Source organism: Pygocentrus nattereri, chromosome 4, assembly GCF_015220715.1.
Source record: "Pygocentrus nattereri isolate fPygNat1 chromosome 4, fPygNat1.pri, whole genome shotgun sequence".
NCBI classification, from domain to species: Eukaryota; Metazoa; Chordata; class Actinopteri; order Characiformes; family Serrasalmidae; genus Pygocentrus; species Pygocentrus nattereri.
In genome coordinates, this window is record NC_051214.1 from 22541521 (window position 1) to 22563122 (window position 21602).

Sequence of the window (21602 nt, forward strand, 5' to 3'; positions counted from 1 at the left end):
TAGTAACAGCAAATCTCTAGGCCCAAAAACACAGAGCTGTTTTACTATCTTAACTTTTTTGTATTTCAAGGCTCCCACACATGATCAACTACACAATACATGTAAAGTAAAAAAAAAGAAAAAAAAAAGGACAAAATTCTGACATTCCTTCCTCCCAAATGTGCTGACAATACAGTTATACCAAAGCTTATTTAACGATGCATATAAACTGATTCAGATGACAGGCAATAAGTTCAAAATGACTTGATACTCCAGAAATTCTTATGATCACTGAGAATTCTCACAAACAAACACATAAAAACCCACATTCCTTAGGATCAATCCTTTGCGAGTACCATCCTGCAAAAGGATACTATTTGGACAGAATTGACCAAAGTGTTGGGCCCGGTCTCATTTCAGCCCTCACCCCTACCACTTGGCGCTCCTGCTCCATTTAAGGTGGAACGGGAAAATTCAAACAAGAATCTGGTGAATATCCAACTTCAGCTTCATATCACTGAAGAATTAGAGGTGGGCGATAATAAATAACTGCCCCCCTCCCCCTCTCTGAACTTTTTTGCTGAACTTTACCCCCCTGTGCTGTCACTGCAGACTGGCAGAGTTGCCTACAGAGCAGCGCTAGTAGATGTTAATGAAGTAATGCTCTTTTTATTTGTATGGTGTATGAGCAGGAGCACAGCTAACTAATACTGAATGAGTTGGAGCTTGGAGCTTTTTATCTCCACAAAAAAGGAATCTGTACAATGAATTCAAAACTGAATGCAGCCAATGGAGTAAAGGTGGTGCTGGCCATGGATCACATTAAAGACACTAGGGGTATTTTAGAGGTGAGTAGTTGCCTCCTGGGTGGTTCCCCGTGGGAAGAGACACTTTGTCAAAGAATGGTGAGGTCACTCTAGTTCTTTGCTGACACCCAGGGAAGATTCTAATTTAGGTCTACTGAGCCTCAGGCCATATAATTAGACAACCTAGACCAGAGGCCATACATATGACTAAGGCTTGCTTTTCTTTAAGGGTTTTTTAGGATGTTGAGGATTATGTGGACTAATGACAGAGGGTTTCATAGGGGGTAACATGTATTTACCTCATTTTCTCAAACTTATATCACTTATATTTACTGAGTGTGTTTACATGTACCTAATAATCCAATAACTATAGAAAACCAGATTTTGTCAGTAAACCAATCAATGCAGTTACATGCACTTGACTAATCTGACAATGGGAAAACTCCAGGTCTACATGAATCAGAGAGTAATCAGATTTCTCTTTGCGAACAGCCAATAAACTCAAGGAAGTTGAGTTTACGTAAACGTAACTTAAAACTCGCAGCTTTTTTTTCCCTTAACAATTAAACACACCTTTTTACTTGAACATATGAACATACATCATCTAGAAGATGAAGAATAATTAAATCCTTTATTTTGTGTTGGGTTTCTGCTTCAAAAGTGTTTTGCTGCATCTCGCGGCGACACTGCTCGCTTATATTAACCAACTGCAAATGACTTCAGCTCATTTTGTGTTCACAATGTAAGTGAACTATAAAGAGGACTCCGTTTTCTGTCCTTTGGGATCTCAGACCACTCTGGTTCAGACCACAACTCCATTAGAACTCAGACCCCTTTCACGCCACTCATGGTGTGCGCAGGGCTTGAAAAGTGGGCAGCCTTCTCTGATAAATCTGACCTGACCTGCCGCGGTGGGCTCCGTTTTGGGCTGTGCTCCTCACTGAGCTCCACCTAGAGAAATTCCGCTTCAGCTGTGAGTGTTCAGTGTGAAAGCAGCTTAAAACTGTATTGCGTGCCCAGCTTGAGCCTTTAACACGGTAAAATCACACAGGCTCTTATCGCTTTAATGTCAGGGCTGCTGTTTTGTCGCAGATCACAGACAGACTGTTTCCTAAAGTAGAACCTTATAAATGACCTTTCATGGTTTCGTTTACCTGCTGAAGTGCTGGAGACTGTGGCTGTGTGTACAGTAAACCTCAAGGTCTTCAGCATAAAGCCAAGCTAAAGTGGACTGGGGCAGTTTTGTACAAATTAATCGAAAACCGAAACGTTCACTTAGTTTTTGGGGCGGTTAGAGGGATCGGAGGTCGTTTGGCATGCTCACATATGCAAAAGAAACCATGATTCAGATGCCTGAGTCCACTTCATACGCAGAAACCACCCTAGTGTGAAAACGCCTTTAGAAACTCAGACATTTGATGTAAGAGCAGCTAGGGCACATTAGGACACTAAGCTTTATTAGATCTCCTTGTTCCTGAGAGTGTTGGGAATCTGTGGGTTTTATCACAGATTTGTGCCAAACTTTGCAGCCATGGATGAACACATGACCAAGCTATGGGGAAAAAATAAGTTTTGGTGGCGTGAAGGACATTTCGCGAACCTCTGCTGCAACTATCCTTGAAACCGGCCACTGATGCATATGATGCACGGATAGATGAAGAGCTTTAACAACCAGAAAAAGCTGGCTTTGATAAGCCTGTAGCCTATTTCTCCCATATTAAAAGAACTCCACTGAGAGCAGGCCTTGGGTTTGGACTGCCAACTCAACGTTTTCTACAAGACTACACATCTAGATCAAGAGAAGAGGTAACAATGAGTATATGAACTACAACGGTCTTGTATTTCTGATGAGAGTATGTTCGTAAAAACAACGTTCGTGACAGAGATCATTTCTTGGTGGTGCTGATAAAAGTCTAAACACCTTGAAAAGGAGCAAGCAGGAGAAACTAGCAACACCAGCACTAGAAGCAAAGAAACTCTGGTGCAAAGTAGCCCAGCCTCTCAGTTTTGCTCCAGACTGAAACAGGACTAACTCTTTGCTTTAACCCCTCATGTTCTCCAATAAAGAACAACTGAACAACCGACAGAGAAAGACATTCAGCAGATCCTGGGTTAAGCGGCCCTTAGGCTCAATCCCATTTCACCCTTCGCCCCTGCCACTTAGACCACAGCCCTCTGCTTTGCGCATTCACGTCTAGGGGTAGTGCGTCCTGACTTATGTTGAGATTTAGGGGTGGGGTGAAGTGTTGGGGCTACATGAAAGTCCAAACGAAGGTTTTTCCAGAGACTCCAAACAGTGTTGTGAGAAAAAAAGAAAAACCAACAAGACGGAGCACAAGAAACCAAAGAAACCCACAAATGTGAGAATTTTCTCTATTAAAAATTACAATAACCACTGTATTATTGTAGTTTAATGTGGTTTCAGTTCATTATGGTCGTTTTTCTTCATAAGCATAAAAAGTCACTAATAGCATGCTAATGGCTCAGTAGCTAGCTAGCTATCTACAGTTCCCATTCCACCTTAAACTGTGCATGTTGGTGCCTCAGACATCAGAACTGCTGCTCCATTTAGGGTGGAACGGGGAAACTTTGAACAAGAATCTGGTGAATATCTGACTTCAGCTTCATATCGCTGAAGAATTAGGGGTGGGCAATAATAAATAATTGCCCCCCTCTTTGAAGGCATATGATGCCCTAAATGTAACTAAAGCCCAGCAGTGAGGAGCTGAAGGGCAGGGTCGCCTACAGAGCGGCGCTAGTAGCTGTTCACGAAGTAATACTCTTCTTTATCTGAGGGTCCCATTTCATAGAGGAAGATTTCAACCACTACCCCTTGTAAAGTTCCAAGGGAAGAGGAGACACTCAAAAAAAGGAATGGGGTAAAAACAAGAAATGGGCCATAGTGCCATATAACTAGACACCCTAAACTGGGGACAGGACTTGCTAGCTATAACAATATAAACTGAAGTGAAACAAAAAAAAGAAATTGTTAGCTTCGGCTGGACAAATGAAGCCAAACTTGAAAATCTGCTGAAAGGAACTACAGTCAAGATTCATTCTTGAAGCAAAGAAAACAAGATGGAAAAACTCATCCACTTCAGTTGGTATCAAAGAATTGCCTTCATTATCATGAACTGTGTGTGGCAGATTCTCGAGTTAGTGGTAGTCCACCGAGCACTCACAGGGTCAAACAGTACCTCAAAAAAATCTCTCAAAAGTAATAAAACACTAATCATGGCAGCGGACCTGTAAAAGTAAACTGAAAAAAAAAAAAAAAATAATAATAATTTCAAAAATAGGATGTCATTACATTTAATAACACAGACCACATGTGCACCAAGCAAGCACCAAGTTTTTCCCCCTCAAAAAATCAAGCATGTTACAGCCTGATGACGGACCCCTCATGCACACTGCGTGGAATAAACACATCCCATCCCCCCATCTCAGATATATTTTTAACCAGGGCATAATACTGGGTAATCTAATGTGATGAATGTGGCACTCAAGCGTGCCAGCCACTAGAGGCTTTAAATAATGGCGGCTGGAAAAAGCATCCCAAAATCCTCTCATCCTCTCCCTTCTCACCTAACCTCGCTGTGTGTAATATGGGTCTGGCAAAGTACTCCGTCACAGTGGGTCAAACAGCACAGCTTGAGGAGGGGAAAAATGTGGTCAGTCTGCTCCACAGTCCACAAGCTTTGTCATGTTTCACGCTGTTTGTGTGAGCCGTTCCAACATACGAGCAGATGGGGACGTCGGGAGGAGACTGACTGTTATATTATGACTGCGAAAGAAACGACAGCTCTTTCAATCCACAATAGCTTTTAGGGAGTACCACAGAACAAGTCGCTGTTGTCTGAAGAAAACCTCATATCTCCAACATGTTAACTTTACAGAAGAAGGAAAAAACATAATTCACTTTTAATGCAAGTCAATGAAACTAGACATCTTTCCGAGTCATTTTGGGTTGTTTCTTTTAGTCTATTCATTATGAAATTTACACACAATGTAAAGGGCAACAGGCATGATCAAAGTATGCCAAAAACTGAAAAATGACAAAAAAGGAGATACAAGGTTTTCCACAGACAACAGCGAAGTGCATAGGGGGTAACTGCAAAGCCATTACGGTAAAATAAAATCTGAAAACTGGAATCAGCAAAAAATAGTGCTATGGAACCATGTTTGGTGTTCAAATTCTGCCTCTTTAGTTCTGCAAAGGAGCTACAAGGTTAATGTAGCTTACAAGTAATGAAAGCTTATACTCCACCAATTACTGTGCAAACTGCAACCCTAAAACAAAACACCTGCCTCAAATTCCAACCTTGTAATCTTAAATAGACTGACTTAAAAGTCTTATGAAACAGTATTACATCCTGTTGTTTATAAAAGTGGACAAAAGTACACCGCAAAGCTAAAAATAGCAGTAGCAGCCATATTAAAGCATAAATTCTGTCTGCATTTTGGTCAGTTTTTATAGATAACTATGTCTCTTGGCTTCCCGAGCCACGTCCACCACTCTCCGCACTACAGCCTCCTTTTTCACCTGCTTGGTCCGGTCTGTTTCGCCCCGGCTGTCAGTTCTGCCTGAGCCAGGATGCTGAAAAGGAAGCACGGAGATGCTCACCAGCGTTGGAGATGCGTCGCCCTCTCTCCCAGTCCATCTGCTCTCTCTCCAGCTGCTCCTGGTTCTCCCTCTCTTGCTTCTCCCTCTCGGCGCGCTCACGCTCCAAAAGCTCTCGTTCGGCGCGCTCACGCTCCAGCTGCTCCTGCTCCTGACGCTCGTGCTCAAGCCGCTCCAAACGCTCCTGCTCGGAGCGCTCCCTCTCCAGCCGTTCCCGTTCCTGGCGTTCGCGCTCCAGCATGTCCCGCTCCAGCCTCTCGCGCTCCTGACGCTCTCGCTCCAGCCTCTCGCGCTCCTGACGCTCGCGCTCCAGCCTCTCGCGCTCCAGCTCCTTCTGACGCTGCAGCTCCTGCAGCTGCCTGAGGACGAGAAATGGAGCGGACTGAATGAACAACCATATAGTATAAAACACACAACAAAGGCAGATGAGATCACGACCGCTTACTAAGTAATTAGGCAGGTGAGGCACTATTACATAAGCAACTTACATAATCGTTAGCTATGCTGAATATGTAGCTTTGCATTCTAGAAAATAACATTCCTGTTACTTGATATGACTCATCTCCAACATCAGCTTCATGAAGAGAAATACAGGCTGTCAAGGGCAATATTTCAGGAGAGTCACTGCATGGTCTGAGGAAGAATTAAAAGTAGTCCCAAAAATAAATAAATACATAAATACAAATGTACACTCACCAGCCACTTTATTAGGTACAGTATTATGTTCAGTTGCTTGTTAACGCAAATAGCTAATCAGCCAGTCACATGGCCGCAACTCAGTGCATTTAGGCATGTAGAGGTGGTCAAGACAACGTGCTGAAGTGCAGACCGAGCATCAGGATGGGGGAAGAAAGGGGATTTAAGAGACTTTGAACGTGGCGTGGTTGTTGCTGCCAGACGGGCTGGTCTGAGTATTTCAGAAACTGCTGATCTACTGGGATTTTCACACACAACCATCTCTAGGGTTTACAGAGAATGGTCAGAAAAAGAGAAAATATCCAGTGAGCGGCAGTTGTGTGGACGAAAATGCCTTGTTGATGTGAGAGTTCAGAGGAGAATGGGCAGACTAGTTCGAGATGATAGAAAGGCAACAGTAAATCAAATAACCAACCAAAATCTCTGAGGAAAGTTTCCAACACATTGTTGAAAGTATGACATGAAGAATTAAGGCAGATCTGAAGGCAAAAGTGGGTCGAACCTTTCACTAGCAACCTAAGGGTGTACCTAATAAAGTGGCCAGTGAGTGTAAGTTGATGTGCTTAAATTCAGAAAAACATTGAAAAAATATCACCATTTTGGCCACAAAGGCCAGAATATCTATTTAGAGCTACATCCACAAAAATTCTCCAATTAGTGTTTAATGCCATGCTCTATAAAATACCCACAACCCACAAATAATTTCGCTCCTCATGATACTATTCAGACTATTTTGGCTGAAAGGAGCTAATCAGCAAATAAACCTATAGCACATAAAGACAGCAAAGGATGTGGAAAGACACTAGAGGGCAGCATGCTCCTGTGCATCCAAACAAGAAGAAACGGTCCACTTGAACATCTGACGGGGATGCTGGCTTTGCATCTGCCTCCTGCAAAGGCGGTATGAAAAATGCGTCTGTCAGTTATTCTGGGCTTAAAGCCACATCAATGCTTCCTCATGACCATTATTAAGTGTGCAGTGACACGGAGGATCCAGACCAGAATCACTGAAGGCTGTAAATAAAACAGGCGCTGGAGTTTACACCTCTAGGGTGGCAGCACGATTGATGACATGAAAGATTTAAGGCATGTATCTTTTTAAAAGGTACAGAGCCTGTAAAAGTGGTCAGTCAAGGTATAAGCGGTGAAGCTTGTTACCAATTTCTGCACCTGAACTACTGAAGTTTCCTGAAGAAAACGATAAGGGTGCGCGACCAGAAATGACCAAGCTATAAATTTGCAGATATTTGCTCCAAACCCTACAATTGATAATCAGCAAGTTTATTTTTCGGATTTTGGCCAAGGTGTGGTGCAGTTTTATGATGTACGGCAGGTAAAGTGCACTCAAACTGTATTTGGGTTCTGCTGTTACACATATACCATATATAAATGTTACATCTGCTAAACAGACAAAAAAGCTAATTGAATTAATATGCCTGTTTGCTAAGGTGCAAATAACAGTAACTATATTTTGGCTGGTAAAAAGTACTCACACTAGTGTATTTCATGTGTGCACTTTAGCCAAGAGCCAATAGTGTGAAAAATTTTTAGGAGTCTCGATTCAAAATTCTGTACATCTATTTGTAAAAAACCCCTCAAATTAACAAAGTGTTTTTTATGATCTCCACATATCACTATATGCTTACAATTTACTGCTGAAAGCCAAAAACCTCAGATGCTCTTTGTATTATTTCATAAAAGTAATGTTCACAGAGCAGATCACTGAAGAGACCTCGTCTGTTTATAGTTTATACTCCAGATTTGGGGAAAAATGGCTCAACTTTCAGTAGAAAAACTGAGTTCAGGGTTTAAAATGACATCACCATCTATTTGACTGGAAAGAAGAGTTACAGCCTCAAACGATGCCCAGCTTCTGAATGTAGCTTATGAAATATGAAAGTTATGAAGAACATGACAAGGTGCGTTTAGGAACCTTCTGTGGTTCCAAGGAGATTAAGAGGTTAATAAGTGGGCTCAATTTCCAACTGCTGCGCTGATCTTAAGTATTTATGTTGGTTGACTGCAGCTGAAATGCATTTGGTGATATGACTGGTGTAGAACTGTGTAGAACTGAGATGTAACTGCTGTCGCATAGATTGTTATTGGGGTAGAAAAGTCTTAGCAGAGCATGCTGGGAACTGTATTGCAGAACACTGTGAAACGGGCTATTGATAGAAAATTAACATGCTTTTGTGGGCTATATAGGATTGTGTGGTGGGCCTGATCTGGCCCACAGGCCTTGTGTTTGACATATGGGATCTACACTCACCGGCCACTTTATTAGGTGCATTGAGTTGCAGCCATGTGATTGGATGATTAGATATTTGTGTTAAAAAGCAATTGAACAGTGAGTCAGTGAGTGTATATGTTCTATATATGTATTCTGCAATATTGACAGGACAAAAAGAGAAAATAGGACAAAGATTCCAGTATTGCTGGGAGAGAAAATGGTGGTGAAGGAAAATTAATATTGATTCTACACTTCAAGTCCCATCAATAAAAAAGAAATGTTGCTCTGCTCCTCAATCCAATATTAGTTGTATAAGCCTTAACATAGAACAACTACTCTGGCACACTAGGTGGCAGTGTGAGAGTTTAACTCGCTAGAGAAGGAGGGAGAAGGCATCTAGCAATGTATTCAAATTGCACAAATCAGACTGACCGTTATAACTAGCCTATGGCCTAGCAAGCAGTTTTCAGTGCTGAAGTTATGGAGAGAAAAAAGGAGAAAAATGAGGAACTGCACATAATTACCAACAAATGATTTAGATAAATACATTGTGAGAAGTATTTTATATCACCTATTTCACTTCTGTCTGTTTTGGCTTCAGCTGGTAGCTGTTCTCATAGATCTCCAATCATCTCGATCAGCTCCAAATCAAGCAAGTTCAATAACGTATTCAGAGAGAAATGGTGCATCCATCCGTCTTTGAGATCGGAAAAAAAACCTTTGTCTGACACTTTGAGGTCTCAAACACACCTGTTCCTGCAAAATGGGCATGATTCAGATGATGTCATGCCCTGGCATCTTGCCAGGCACACCCACCACCCTTTCACTTTTCCCCATTCATCACCACCCAACCAGCATTTTTCCCAGGTAAGATGTCGGCGCAGCACCATGCCTCCACACGCTCCCAGGATCAGAGCTAGATGGGAAAAACACGCCCTTCTACGTCAAAGACCCCTGCAGGAGAGTGATACTCAGCAATACACCTGCTACAGCAAGCGATTCCCCTCCTTTTCACAGTCTCATCTCACTTCAAACAAAAGCAGCCACAAAAGGTCAGAGATTTCCCCCAAATGAAGGAACCAGAAGAGTTCCAGCTGTGGAAAAAGGGCTGAGTCTAATGAAAAGTCTATGCCTGAATACAGAACACATACGGAAATATCTTTCCTCCTGTTTTATTCTTTCTTTCGAAACAAATCCTGCTGGAAGGTTTAAACTAGAGAGAGAGATGAGAACCAGCCAATTCCTACTAATGAAGCAGCTACAGCTGTTGTTCCTACTGCATCCCTGGCCTGCATATTTTGGTGGTTTCCCTCTTCTTACACATCTGCTCCAGCTAATGATCTCATTAATAAGCATTTCCTGACCCAAGGAAGGTGAGTTAAAGCAGAGAAACACTGAAATGTGTAGTGCTACTCCAGAACCAGGACTGGGAACCACTGGTAGAAGGGTATCCAGAGAATGTTTATTTTCTCTCCAAGAGGGCTTCCCCTAGCCTAGTCTACTGCCCCAGTTCTCCATATTTACTCATTTCCGCCGTCTTGTGCAGGAGCTGTACCTGTACCTGGGTTCCCAGGGGGATATCCTCGTTCCTGAGATGGTCTATTATAAAACAGTTACGACAAGCAGTGCTGAGAAAGCGTCCCACAGTCCCAAATCCCTGCAAACTCCAAGACACACTCAGAGAAGTAATAAAAGAGGAAAAGGACCCTTGCAGATATCATCGGCAAATGTGCAGCCCCAAAGGTCACGACAGCCACAGCGGAGCCGACCATAAGTCATTCCTCGTCGGGTATTAGAGCTCGCTAACCACAGGGGAGAGTGCTGACAAATCAGTGGAACAAAAAAAAAAAAAAAACCTTCCATGAAACGAGGGACACTTGATCTTAGTGGGCCATGCTTAACTTTAGAAGGCAAGTGTTGAACACAGATGGAGCGCTCGGACGACCCCCGCCAAATGGGTTGAGGAAGGGCGGTGGGTTATGATGCAACTTGGGTGCAACATTCATGCAACAGCAATTAAGCAAAATGATCAAAAGATGAAAATGAAATGGATACATTAAGACGACCAGACAGATGGATATAAACAGACAGACAGACATACATAGACAGATACAAATACATAGATACAGATAAATGGATGTTTAGATAGGTAGGTGGGTGGATGAATGGATGGATGGATAGGTAGATATGTAGGTGGAGGGAAGGATGGGTAGGTAGGTGGATGTATGGATGGATGGATAGGTAGATAGATAGACAGTTGGACAGATAGAAAGAGAACCTTATTGTCCATTAGTAAAGATGGACAGAGACAGTTGGACAGATAGATAGTTGGACAGATACAAAGATGGACAGAGACAGATGGACAGATAGTTGGACAGATAGACAGATGGACAGATACGTAGGTAGATATTTGTGCCAGCAAACCAAACGACTACAGAAGTAACTGAGATTAAAACCACTCATATTTAAATTGCACAGTGTCCCTGTTTACAACAGCAGGCTGAGCAGCACAAACACTCAAAATGAAACAGCAGGCTTTGACGTGAGGTTGAAAGGTTGATGGATCCTGGCACAAGATTTTGGATCGCCTGATTTCAGAAGTTATTCTGCTGATCTTTATTTCTTACAAAATTGTCGCTCTAATGTAAAACATCACGACATTTCAAGGCATTTATGTCATTTTGCCTATCTGGTGTCATAAACACAGCCGAGCTGGTCAGGATTTGATAGAATAATTTAAAATTCAGGTGCACAAAAAAAAAACTTTTTAATTTTAATTTATCCCCCCAAAATCAAGACAGCTAGAATTTGTAAAAGGAAAAACAAAAACAGTAACCAAATTATTGAATTATACTAGTTTAAGATCATCTGAGATTGAGCTATGGACTGTTTTTGGGTCACTGTTTCAACTCTGGTTTCTTCTGAATGCTGATATAATAAATCTAATATAATAAAAAATGAATAATTTACTAGATCCCAGCACTCAAGAACAGCCTTTCCCTAAAAATACACCTCCTGCTAAAGTACAAAGCACAAAAAAATAAGGGATTTGCTTATGTTTCGTTTTTTTCCAACTGGGAGAAAAGACTTCAAAGATGTGAAACATGCAGCAGATCCATTTGCTGGCGTCTCAGTTCCTGACATCCGTTGCCAAGGAAACAGTAGCTATGGGAGTGTAGGCGGCACACAGCCTGAACCAGAACGTCTCCCAACAACTTACTATAACAGAGTCAAAGACTTTGAGAAATGACTTCATTTTTGAAAGAAGACGAAGGCCATAAAGACAGGGGGGTCTTCCTTTCACGCAACACAAAGGGCGTCCGAACGTGAGCTCCGTTATGTGGTTCCACACTTTTGCTCCATGAGTTCGTTCCACGTTGTAATCGGCTGGTTTATGTCACGGTGTCACACAGAGGGGAAAGGCATAATTCTGCAGTGTCATTTTCTAGAGTATACAAACCAAATGTACTGTACTGACAAACAATGGCGGCAAGACTGAACAGGCAACAGTGGTGACTGATGCTGACTTCAGGCTGATTCAGTCAGCTCCATTTTCCCCTTGGCTGTAAAGACAGTGTTTCCGTCTGTGTGGACGCCGGCCAAGACAGCCCATATGGAGGCTTTTTGACTTTTCAGCCTAGCAGATTTCAGCCTCAGCTTGCCATCTTCCCCTTCTGTAGAAAGGAGAACTCCATAAAAAAAGGAAAGATTTCAAAGGATGACCCAGTGGACTGCAACCAGAGCTGGTCCTGGCGTATTTTAATGGATCTAGTTCTGGCTATATTAAGGCACATTTACACTGCCTACAATGTGGAACAATTTAAAGAAAAAAAGAAAATCGGCAGCGCTTGTGTTTCGACGTGTAAAGCAGCCACAGAACATGCGGCCATGACTCTTTTGTCGAGCCTCATCTCTGCTGCTAACCTCGAGGTCAAATATATTATAATTCCACAAGTACTGGCTTGTCTGCCTTCACACACACATGAATTTGAGTGCCATCCCACTCTTAATACATACGGTTTAATATGATGCTGGCCCACCCTTTGCAGCCACAACAGCTTCAACTCTTCTGGGAAGGCTTCCCACAAGGTTTAGGAGTGTGTTTATGGGAATTTTTGATCGTTCTTCCAGAAGCGCATTTGTGAGGTCAGACACTGATGTTGGATGAGAAGGTCTGGCTCACAGTCTCAACTCTAATTCATCCCAAAGGTTTTCTACTGGGTTGAGGTCAGGACTCTGTGCAGGCCAGTCAAGTTCTTCCACACCAAACTCGCTCATCTACTTTCTTACGATACTTCAAACAAAATGTGAATGAACAAAAAATATGAAGGACATTCCTTTTTTTTTGTTTCTGAGTTATAAACAATCCAAAACCATGCATATGCTTGTAGACATTTTTAAACCAAAAACTTTAGTCCCCTGCAGTTAACGAACTTTAAAACCGTAAACAAAATATTCTATATCAAATATCAAAATGAAGACGTTCCTGTTTTAACAGGTCAAATAATATGTACTTTTCTTTTTAAATTTACATTTAATTTAAACAAAAAGAATGTTTACTGTCCTGTAATTAAAAGAAAAGCAAAAATTGTGACACTGAATGACACTTTGGATGACAATAGCTGTTTTCAGAAGTTTCAAGAGTATAGATTTCACAGAGCTGCCATTACAGCTGCTTGTTGTTCAAGACAGCGAGCTATTCCATTCCTGTGATAACATCTTTCAGATTTAAAGTTCTTTAAAAAAAGATTTAAAGCCTGCTACCACCAACACCATGCGCTACCTCCACACTGTGCGCCAACAGTTGTGATCAGCTTCTTCAAGCTCCCACTTCACAACAACCTATTTCAGCACCTCCTCTATGTCTTGCCCAGTGTGCGATGCAAAAACAGGGCGAGTCTGGAGTGCGAAGCTATTTCCCACTGCGACTGCATGTGCTGTTGCAGTGACTTAGCTCTGGGTAGCCCTCGAAGTCAAACTTTCTGTTACTGCTCTGCCTGCCTCTCTGAAAGTTTGCAACATGTTTGCTTTTGTTTAATTGTACCAGGCTGATAAAACAGAGCAATTGAAGCGCGGACGTGACTGAATGCTGTACTTGGGCCCCGGCGTGTTAAATAGAAGCTGAAATCTCATTGTCAAAAGAAAATTGCATGCAATAAAAACAGCAAATTAGGCTAAAGACTGTGGAGTATGGGAGCATGACGTATGATGTGCTGGTGTAGGTAAAATCAACTGCGCCATCTGGTGTTCAAAAATGCATTTGCATTAGATGGCATAATAAACAACACGTACTTATCATCGTCCACCTCCACGCTACACAATGTCACATTTTTGCATCACAATGTATCAAGCCATGATGTACCTAACACCCCGACTCCGCATTAATCAGATGTCTAGTGTATCTTCCCTAAACTGTGATGTATTATCAAAAAGATTGGTGCAATACTGACCAGTACCCTACATTAAAGCATTCAGATCAGCTTGAAGGGCAAATAAACTAGATTTGGACATTTCTAGAGATTTATGTTGGATATAATCTGGATATAATCCCTCTTGTCAAGAGCGAAAAACTAAGAGATGTGGTCAGAGCTGTAGAGCGTTGCATTACTGTACTGGAGAGTAAAAATACCTCCAAAACACAGCAACGATCTTGTCTGTTAGCTGGCTGTGAAGGAAGCGGTGTCTCCACTTTTTTGCCTGCTCTGGAAAAATGGTGGGGAAATGGGCTTTGGTCTCTCCACCTGACAGATGTGCTGGAGGCAAGCGGAGCGGCAAACCTGTATCAGCGTCCAACCCGCTATTTTTACCCTCCCATTATGCCGCTTCATGTCTTTTTAATCAAACACTAATACGTTATTTTTGGCACACTGAAAAATAGACTATCCCCATGCTGTCTTCTGAGCCGTGGCTGTCCTGTTAGGAGTCAGAGAGAGCGGGATTAGAGAGAGCGGGATTCGGGAGAGCGGAGAAGCAGAGAGAAGAGGCCAGGAGAATGAATGGCAAAAACCAAAATCCCTGCTTTTGTCCACGTAATCCTTTGCGAAGCTTGATCAGTAATATCCGGGAATACAAATGTCTATTTTCTCCTCACGGCACACATGAAATAGCAAAAGTCCAAAAGCACTATATATACTGAATGGTGTAGTTCAACATTTATGAACCAAACAGGAAGGATGTAAGATTATTTCTTGAGATCTTACAAGAACCTTCTGTTGGCTTGTCAGCTCCAGCTTCTACATGTGATGCAGAATATGCGCCATGACTCTTGTTATAGCAAATAGCATACTTCAGCAGACTTCCTGTAAATAAAAGACATCCTCCATGACTGTCCATAGCTGAACAGTGAGAACATTGTTGGCTGCAGGGACCCATAAATGTGAGTCAGCAGACGGGCTGACATCTAAACAGTGCACAGTTCTCTTTGGCCTTCACGGAGCCTTTCCTCCTTAGATCTTGCATACAAATGACATCCATCCAATGGTTAAGATACAATGACAATGACTGCAGTGGTTCACTACACTTGGTAACCGATTAAACAAGCACTAGACCATCAGTAGACAAGCAAAATTCAGCTTAGACCAGCATGGAATGAGGTTTTCCTTGTTTCATTATGGAAAGACAAAGAATATGGATGCTAACAATTCAAGGAAATATTGAATTCATAGACAAAGGACTGGAAAATGTCAGTCAAAGCATTATATACAAAAATGAGGGCAATGCCAAGGACATTGAGGGTAGCCCAAGGCTATGACTCCAGTTGATATAGACACCAATATTGATATTGGGTCCAGTGAGGCACGTGAACGTCGCCGCCATTTTGAGGAGGTCAACATCACTGCTGGACTGCATTTAGAACCATTACAGAGCGGCAATTTAACAAAGATACTGTCCAAAATTACACTATTTCAGGAATACTGCTCTCAGAAAGTGGGATAGGATTATATATCGGAGGGAACATAGTGATCCACACTCATGATTGTGTGTTGTTTATGTGTAAATTTGGCCGTATGCTTGGTGAGGCCCAACCTGTTGATGTGATTGTTTTTCCTCTGGTTTTGTATTAAGCTTATTTAATTTAATAGCCTATTCAAGGAATCTTAACTTTATGTACTGAAATTTATGCACAATCTAAAGGGTAACAGGTAAATTCAAATTATGTCAAAAAAATCATAAAAACAAAAATAGATACAAGGTTTTCTTGTGACAGCAGCAATATATATGCAGGCCCACTCCCATTTCTTCTTTTTACCCCTACCCCTCTATCTTAACAAAAATTGGGACACCCTATCCCTAGACGTGAATGCACAAAATGGAGGGCTAAGTGGTAGGGGTGTGGGGTGATACGGAATTGGGCCGTAGGATTTTTCTCTCCATGGTTTGAAACGTACCAAACTGGGATGTTGGGAGTGGAGCCATAGTGCAACTCAATGATTGGTAAACGCAATCACAGCAAACTTTTGTCTCTTTCAGATGACCAGAAAAATACACTAACATGAGTCACTGCTGAGTTAAAGAAATATCAGAACCTTCTTGAAGCTTCTCCATAGTTTCTACTGTTGTCTGTGTTAGCAGTAATGACAAACATGTGGCCAGCTCAAGCGCACCCCGCCATAATTCTCTTGGGAACAAGAAAGGCACATAGGTACATAACCAGTGTAATACTTGGTTTTAACTAGTCATTTTCATCTCCTGCAGTCAAGCATAGCTGAGTCCTTTAGAGTACTACGAAAAGTTACAGATTAAATCAAAATCTATTTTTCAGCAAAGTAATGTAATTTAAAACCCTTTTACACTACACTAGAGATAGAGCTGACCTTCTGCCTTGATCCGCCATCTGGTAGCAGCACTTTGACAAAAGTCATTAGTGCTAAGAGTCCTCAAACTAGCAGCCACATTCAGGCATCCCCTGATAGCAAGCAGGGCCCTTGACTGCCATTTATAACCACATGTGAGCAAACCTGCTCGCCATTTCTCTCCGCTCCTCTCTATCAGCCGGCATTGTATCGGGTTTGCATCACGGAATGACATCAGGCCTCAAGCATCCAGCCGGTTCCATTGACTGCAATAGCTAAATATGGAAGTGGGCCGTGGGGGCTGGGGGTTGAGGGGGGCGGGTAAGTGTGGCTGAGTGGGAGGCTGGAGGCCAGCTCCATTACACATACTCAAAGACATTCTTTCAGAGAATCCAAGCCTGCCACATTTTTGGAGATGCTTCTTAGATTAAGTGAGGGATCCTTATTCGGAATGTTTACGCTGCAGAACATGGCATGGCTGATGAGCACAAGCTGTTTCTAGAATCTGCAAGGAACTTTTTGCTTCCATAACGGGACACTGACTTACACTTCTTCAGGGCCTCATCACTCAATTAGAAGAACATCAACATTCTGAAAAAAATTTGGGAATGAAACTTTAATGACTTTAAAGCCAAGAGATGACGTCAACTTCTCTACATCGTAAACATGCTGATTATGGCCTAAAAATAAAAATACTTTGATACACTATACTGCCAAAAGTATTTGCTCATCTGCCGTCACACACACATGAACTTAATCCATAGGGTTTTATATGATGTCGAAACACCCTTTGCAGCTATAACAGCTTCAACTCTTCTGGGAAGGCTTTACACAAGGTTTAGGAGTGAGTTTATGGGAATTTTTGATCATTCTTCCAGAAGCGCACTTGTGAGGTCAGACACTGATGTTGGACGAGAAGGCTTGGCTCACAGTCTCCACTCTAATTCATCCCAAACGACCCCCCTCCACCAAACTTCACACTTGGAACAACGCAGTCAGACAAGCACTGTTCTCCTCGCAACCACCAAACCCAGACTCATCCATCGGATTGCCAGACGGAGAAGCGTGATTGGTCACTCCAGAGAACACGTCTCCACTGCTCTAGAGTCCAGTGGCGACGCTTTACACCACTGCATTCGACACTTTGCATTGCGCTTGGTGATGTAAGGCTTGGGTGCAGCTGCTTGGCCATGGAAACCCATTCCATGAAGGTCTCTATGCTGGTCTTGAGCTGATCTGAAGGCCCTATGAAGTTTGGAGGTCTGTAGTGATTGATTCTGCAGAAAGTTGGTGACCTCCGCGCACCATGCGCGTCAGCAACTGCTGACCCTGCTCTGTCATTTTATGTGGCCGACCACTTCGTGGTTGAGTTGTTGTCATTCCCAATCGCTTGCACTTTGTTATAATCGAACCGACAGTTGACTGTGGAATATTTAGTAGTGAGGAAATTTCACGACTGGACCAAACATGGTACAATGCTGGAATTCATTGAGCTCCTGAGTTATTGGAACACCTGAATTCAATTATTTGGATGGGTGAGTGAATACTTTTGGCAATAATGTATGCTCGTTTATGATTTACAAAAAATTACACAGTGAAAAGTTTCTGAAAATACCAGAAACCTAACCAGACAGGAATGGCAATATGACACTTGAATAACAGGACCACAGTGCAAATCTATAGAGGGTGAAAATGCCAGACGCACTGACTTGTAAGCTCCTTGACTGCTTCAAACTGATTTCTGTTCAAATGAGAAGCTGAAGTTACTGGTTGGCTCCCAGTTAAAAAGGGAGTAAAGTCAAGGCTGAGTTAAAGTGGCCTCTTTTTTTAATATTACTACCATGATTACTTTTTGTCTCATTTATTGGCTCCCCCTCAATGGTGGGGCCCATGAATACTGCCCTCCTGCTGGCTCTGGCTGTGTACGTGGTGGCTGGTTTCATGTATGAGCAAGAAAAGAAAACCCAGAGGGTTTCTCACGGATTGGTCACTATTGATAAGGGTGGGCCTGTTAAGAGCTAATGCTCAGTGCTAAGCATTGAATTCAGGTTTGTTTTATGGTACTGACATATCAATACCTGAGTAGTTGGTCTTGCTGGGATCAGTGGGCCAATAGGCATGCTTGTTTTAAGATCTAGCCTTGTGGTTGGCTGTCTAATTTACATACTGTAAGTATGCACAAAAATGTCTCAGGAATCTGTATCGAACTCAAGGTATCTGTACATTTTGAAACACAATCAGCTCTAATGTTGAGTGTGAACTTCAGGTACAAATCAAGAACTTTAAAATAATTATAATAAGGGATGGTAGAATTGAATGAGAGAACAGATTTAATACTGTGACCAGCTCTCTATAAACAGAATTACTCACACCTGTTATGCATAAAATACTTCTGATGTGTGCGTAACTGACGAAGCGCTAAAATTAAGAGGCGGAAACGAAAGCTTTAAAGCTGACCATGTTGACATGTTTTGTCAGTAGCACTCGGGTAAGAATAAATGGGCTAAACTTAGTAGAAATTATTATTTTACTCAGAACTTTATTCGATTTTATGAATGGTTCTTTTTTATGCACAGACACAAGCCTATAATAAAGAGTAAAACTGAACATATTTTGCTTTGAGTTGTCAGTTCGCACCAAATACAGAAATATTCCTGATACCTTTAGCCTATGTGACATTATGGAACAAGCTTAGAAACACTACTCCATCTACAACTATCCCTACTCCTCCTCCTTATCCTTCTACCAATCCTACTCCACCTAAAACTATCACTACTAGTCCTCCTCCTACTCCTCCTCCAACTATCCCTACTCCTCCTCCAACTATCCCTACTCCTCCTCCAACTATCCCTACTCCTCCTCCAACTAATCCTTCTACTAATCCTACTCCACCTACAACTATCACTACTACTCTTCCTCCTACTAATCATACTACTAGTCCTACTCCTCTTACTACTATTCCTCCTTCTCCTACTGCTAATAATAACAACAATAACAACAGTAGCTCAAAACACTTCTTGGCCAAACACACACCAAATATGTAAACATTCCCAATACTTCTGTGGCATTAAATCACCAGTTCAGAGCAATTCATTCATTTTGCTCAAACGACTCATATGATTCTGAACAAGCATCACTGCTACTCCTCCTCCTACTAATTCTAGTCCATCTATAACTACCACTACTACTCCGCCTAATACTACAAATAATGATAATAGTAGCTTAAAACACTGCTTGGCCAAATGGGTAAAGTATACACCATATATACAAACATTCCTCATACTTTTGGCCTATGTGGCATCACATCACAGGTTTCGAAGCTACTACTACTACTACTACCACTATCACCACTAATAGCAGCTCAAAACATCGCTTGGCCAGAAGGTGCTGAGAGGTAGAAGAAACCACAGATCTTTGATCTGTTTGATGTTTCCATCCAATTAAGCAGGAACTCTGCAGGAAACATATACACAGTCCAAAACATAAGCCTAGAACTTAAAATAACACTCATACTTGAACTCCATTTAATAGAAACCGCTAAAACAACACCCCCATCTCTCCTGCACCCAGCCATCATAGCCATGATGGTTCCTGGATAAAAAACTGCTGTCCAGACCACTAAAAATAAAGAAGATGACAGCAAAGGGACGTTGGAGGGCATAGTCATTGTGAAAGCAGCTCTGGGGAAAGCAAGGCTAGGGCTATTCTGTTTTCCACATGGTCTCACCATGAAGGACATGGCCTGCTATTTTTCTCCCTTTTGCTATTGTAAGCCCAACCACAGCAAGGTCGCTGCTGTGAGTAATCTGTAAATACACAGAGGTCAATTAGCCTGATTGAGTCTCATGTGCAAGAGGGAGGGCTTGGATGCCAAGTGCTCTTCTGCTGGAGCACTTCTACTGTATCTCAAGATCATCCTACTCCCTCATTCACCATACATGCTGCAGACCTTCCTGCCCAGGGCTACTGGTTCCCCACAACACCTCCCACCACCGACTTTTTCAGCCTCAACTCCAAGCTGCTGTGGATGAAATGAGTGAAGAATTCAGTGACCTTGAAGAAGGACATGCATGTTACAAAGCCATCCAGGGAGGGCTGAGAAGGAGTTGTGCGCTTTAAGGACCTGGGAATAATCCATCACTGGTTTGGTGGTGCTGATGAGAATGCATCATGAGGAAAACACTGGTTAGAAGACAGCAAATGGGGGGGGGGTAGGGCTGGGCGCTAAAACAATAACGATAATTATCCTCGATAGAGCGATAAGAAAGGTTTGAAAAATGTTCAATATTACACACCATTCTCAGCCTTCCACATTCTAGCGAAAGCCCTAGTGGTGTTTTTCAACTGCAAGGTAAGAGAAACTACTCTCCTGTCACCATGAGAGGGCGCACTTCAGAGTTTTTCTACATGACTAGAGAGGGAGGGGGGCGATGAATGAACTGAGTCTTTAGCAACGGCTGGAATGCGGAGTTCCCTGTTTGAGTGGAGCGACCGGCGAACTGTTCTCCTGTGAGAACTGAGTGATGAGATAAGTGGTGTAACTCTTGACCTACAGTGAACTCACCTCTTTCCCAACAACCTAACCAGCTTTAGCAGCATCAAATCACGTGTGCTCCTTTCAACTACAGCACTGTTACAGGGCTCAAAAAGTCTTATTTCAGTATTAGTGCATTTCCAAGCAACTAAAGTGAAAGAAAGAAGTAGGTTCATGTGAGTTACAGCCCTGATTTAAACAAAAGTAAACTGAGGAAGCTGTGAGTCATTGGAGAGCGTCATCTTTCCAGGCTAGCTGTTTTTAGCAGCTGGCTAATTTGAAGCAGGACTTCATCACTCACATAACAAGGCAAATTGATGTTACTGTAGATCAAACAAAACACAAATGCACTGCTTTCAGTTTAAATGTAGCTAAAAGGAGGACTCTGTTTGCCTGGTGTTGATATATTGTGGTTCATCCCTCAAACCACTACAATAGAGTAGAGAAACCCAGTCGGCTGCTAGCTGGTGTCTGAATACTGTGATATACTCTGATATGGATGTGCTAGGAGTGACGGCAGTAAGGCGGTGTGATCCATCATTGACGTACCGAGTCAGCTAATGTTTGCTGTTCGTACTAAGCTGACGTTGTTGAGAAACTAAACAGTTTAGCTGTTGATGGCCACTTGTTTAGCATTTGTAACGGGACAGCTGAGCCTCATCACCAGACAGATAAAAATAATCTTCTCTTTCTTAAATTATGACTATTACAAAAACTGCCGCCGTGCTTTTCCAGCTTGTAAAAACTACCAACCAGGAACTTTCTCCCACTGTCCCATTACAGATCTGTGAAAAGTTCCACTGTTTGGTGTTTGTCATGTTGCAACCATAAAGGATGGTTTAAAACAGCAACTGACCACCTAGGAGCAAAAGTCAGCCTTCAAACTTGAAAGAAATAGTGATTTGACATTTATCGCATGTATTGATATCGAACGATATGAATT

General features: G+C 42.2%; 1 protein-coding gene across 1 annotated transcript in view; it reads right to left on the reverse strand.

Moving 5' to 3' along the window:
* Window positions 1-21602, reverse strand: part of enah (ENAH actin regulator) — a 113318-nt gene that overhangs the window by 23182 nt on the left and 68534 nt on the right. Inside the window, 1 exon segment of the mRNA XM_017719896.2 lies at window positions 5410-5765. Within this exon segment, the coding sequence (XP_017575385.2) occupies window positions 5410-5765 (356 nt within the window).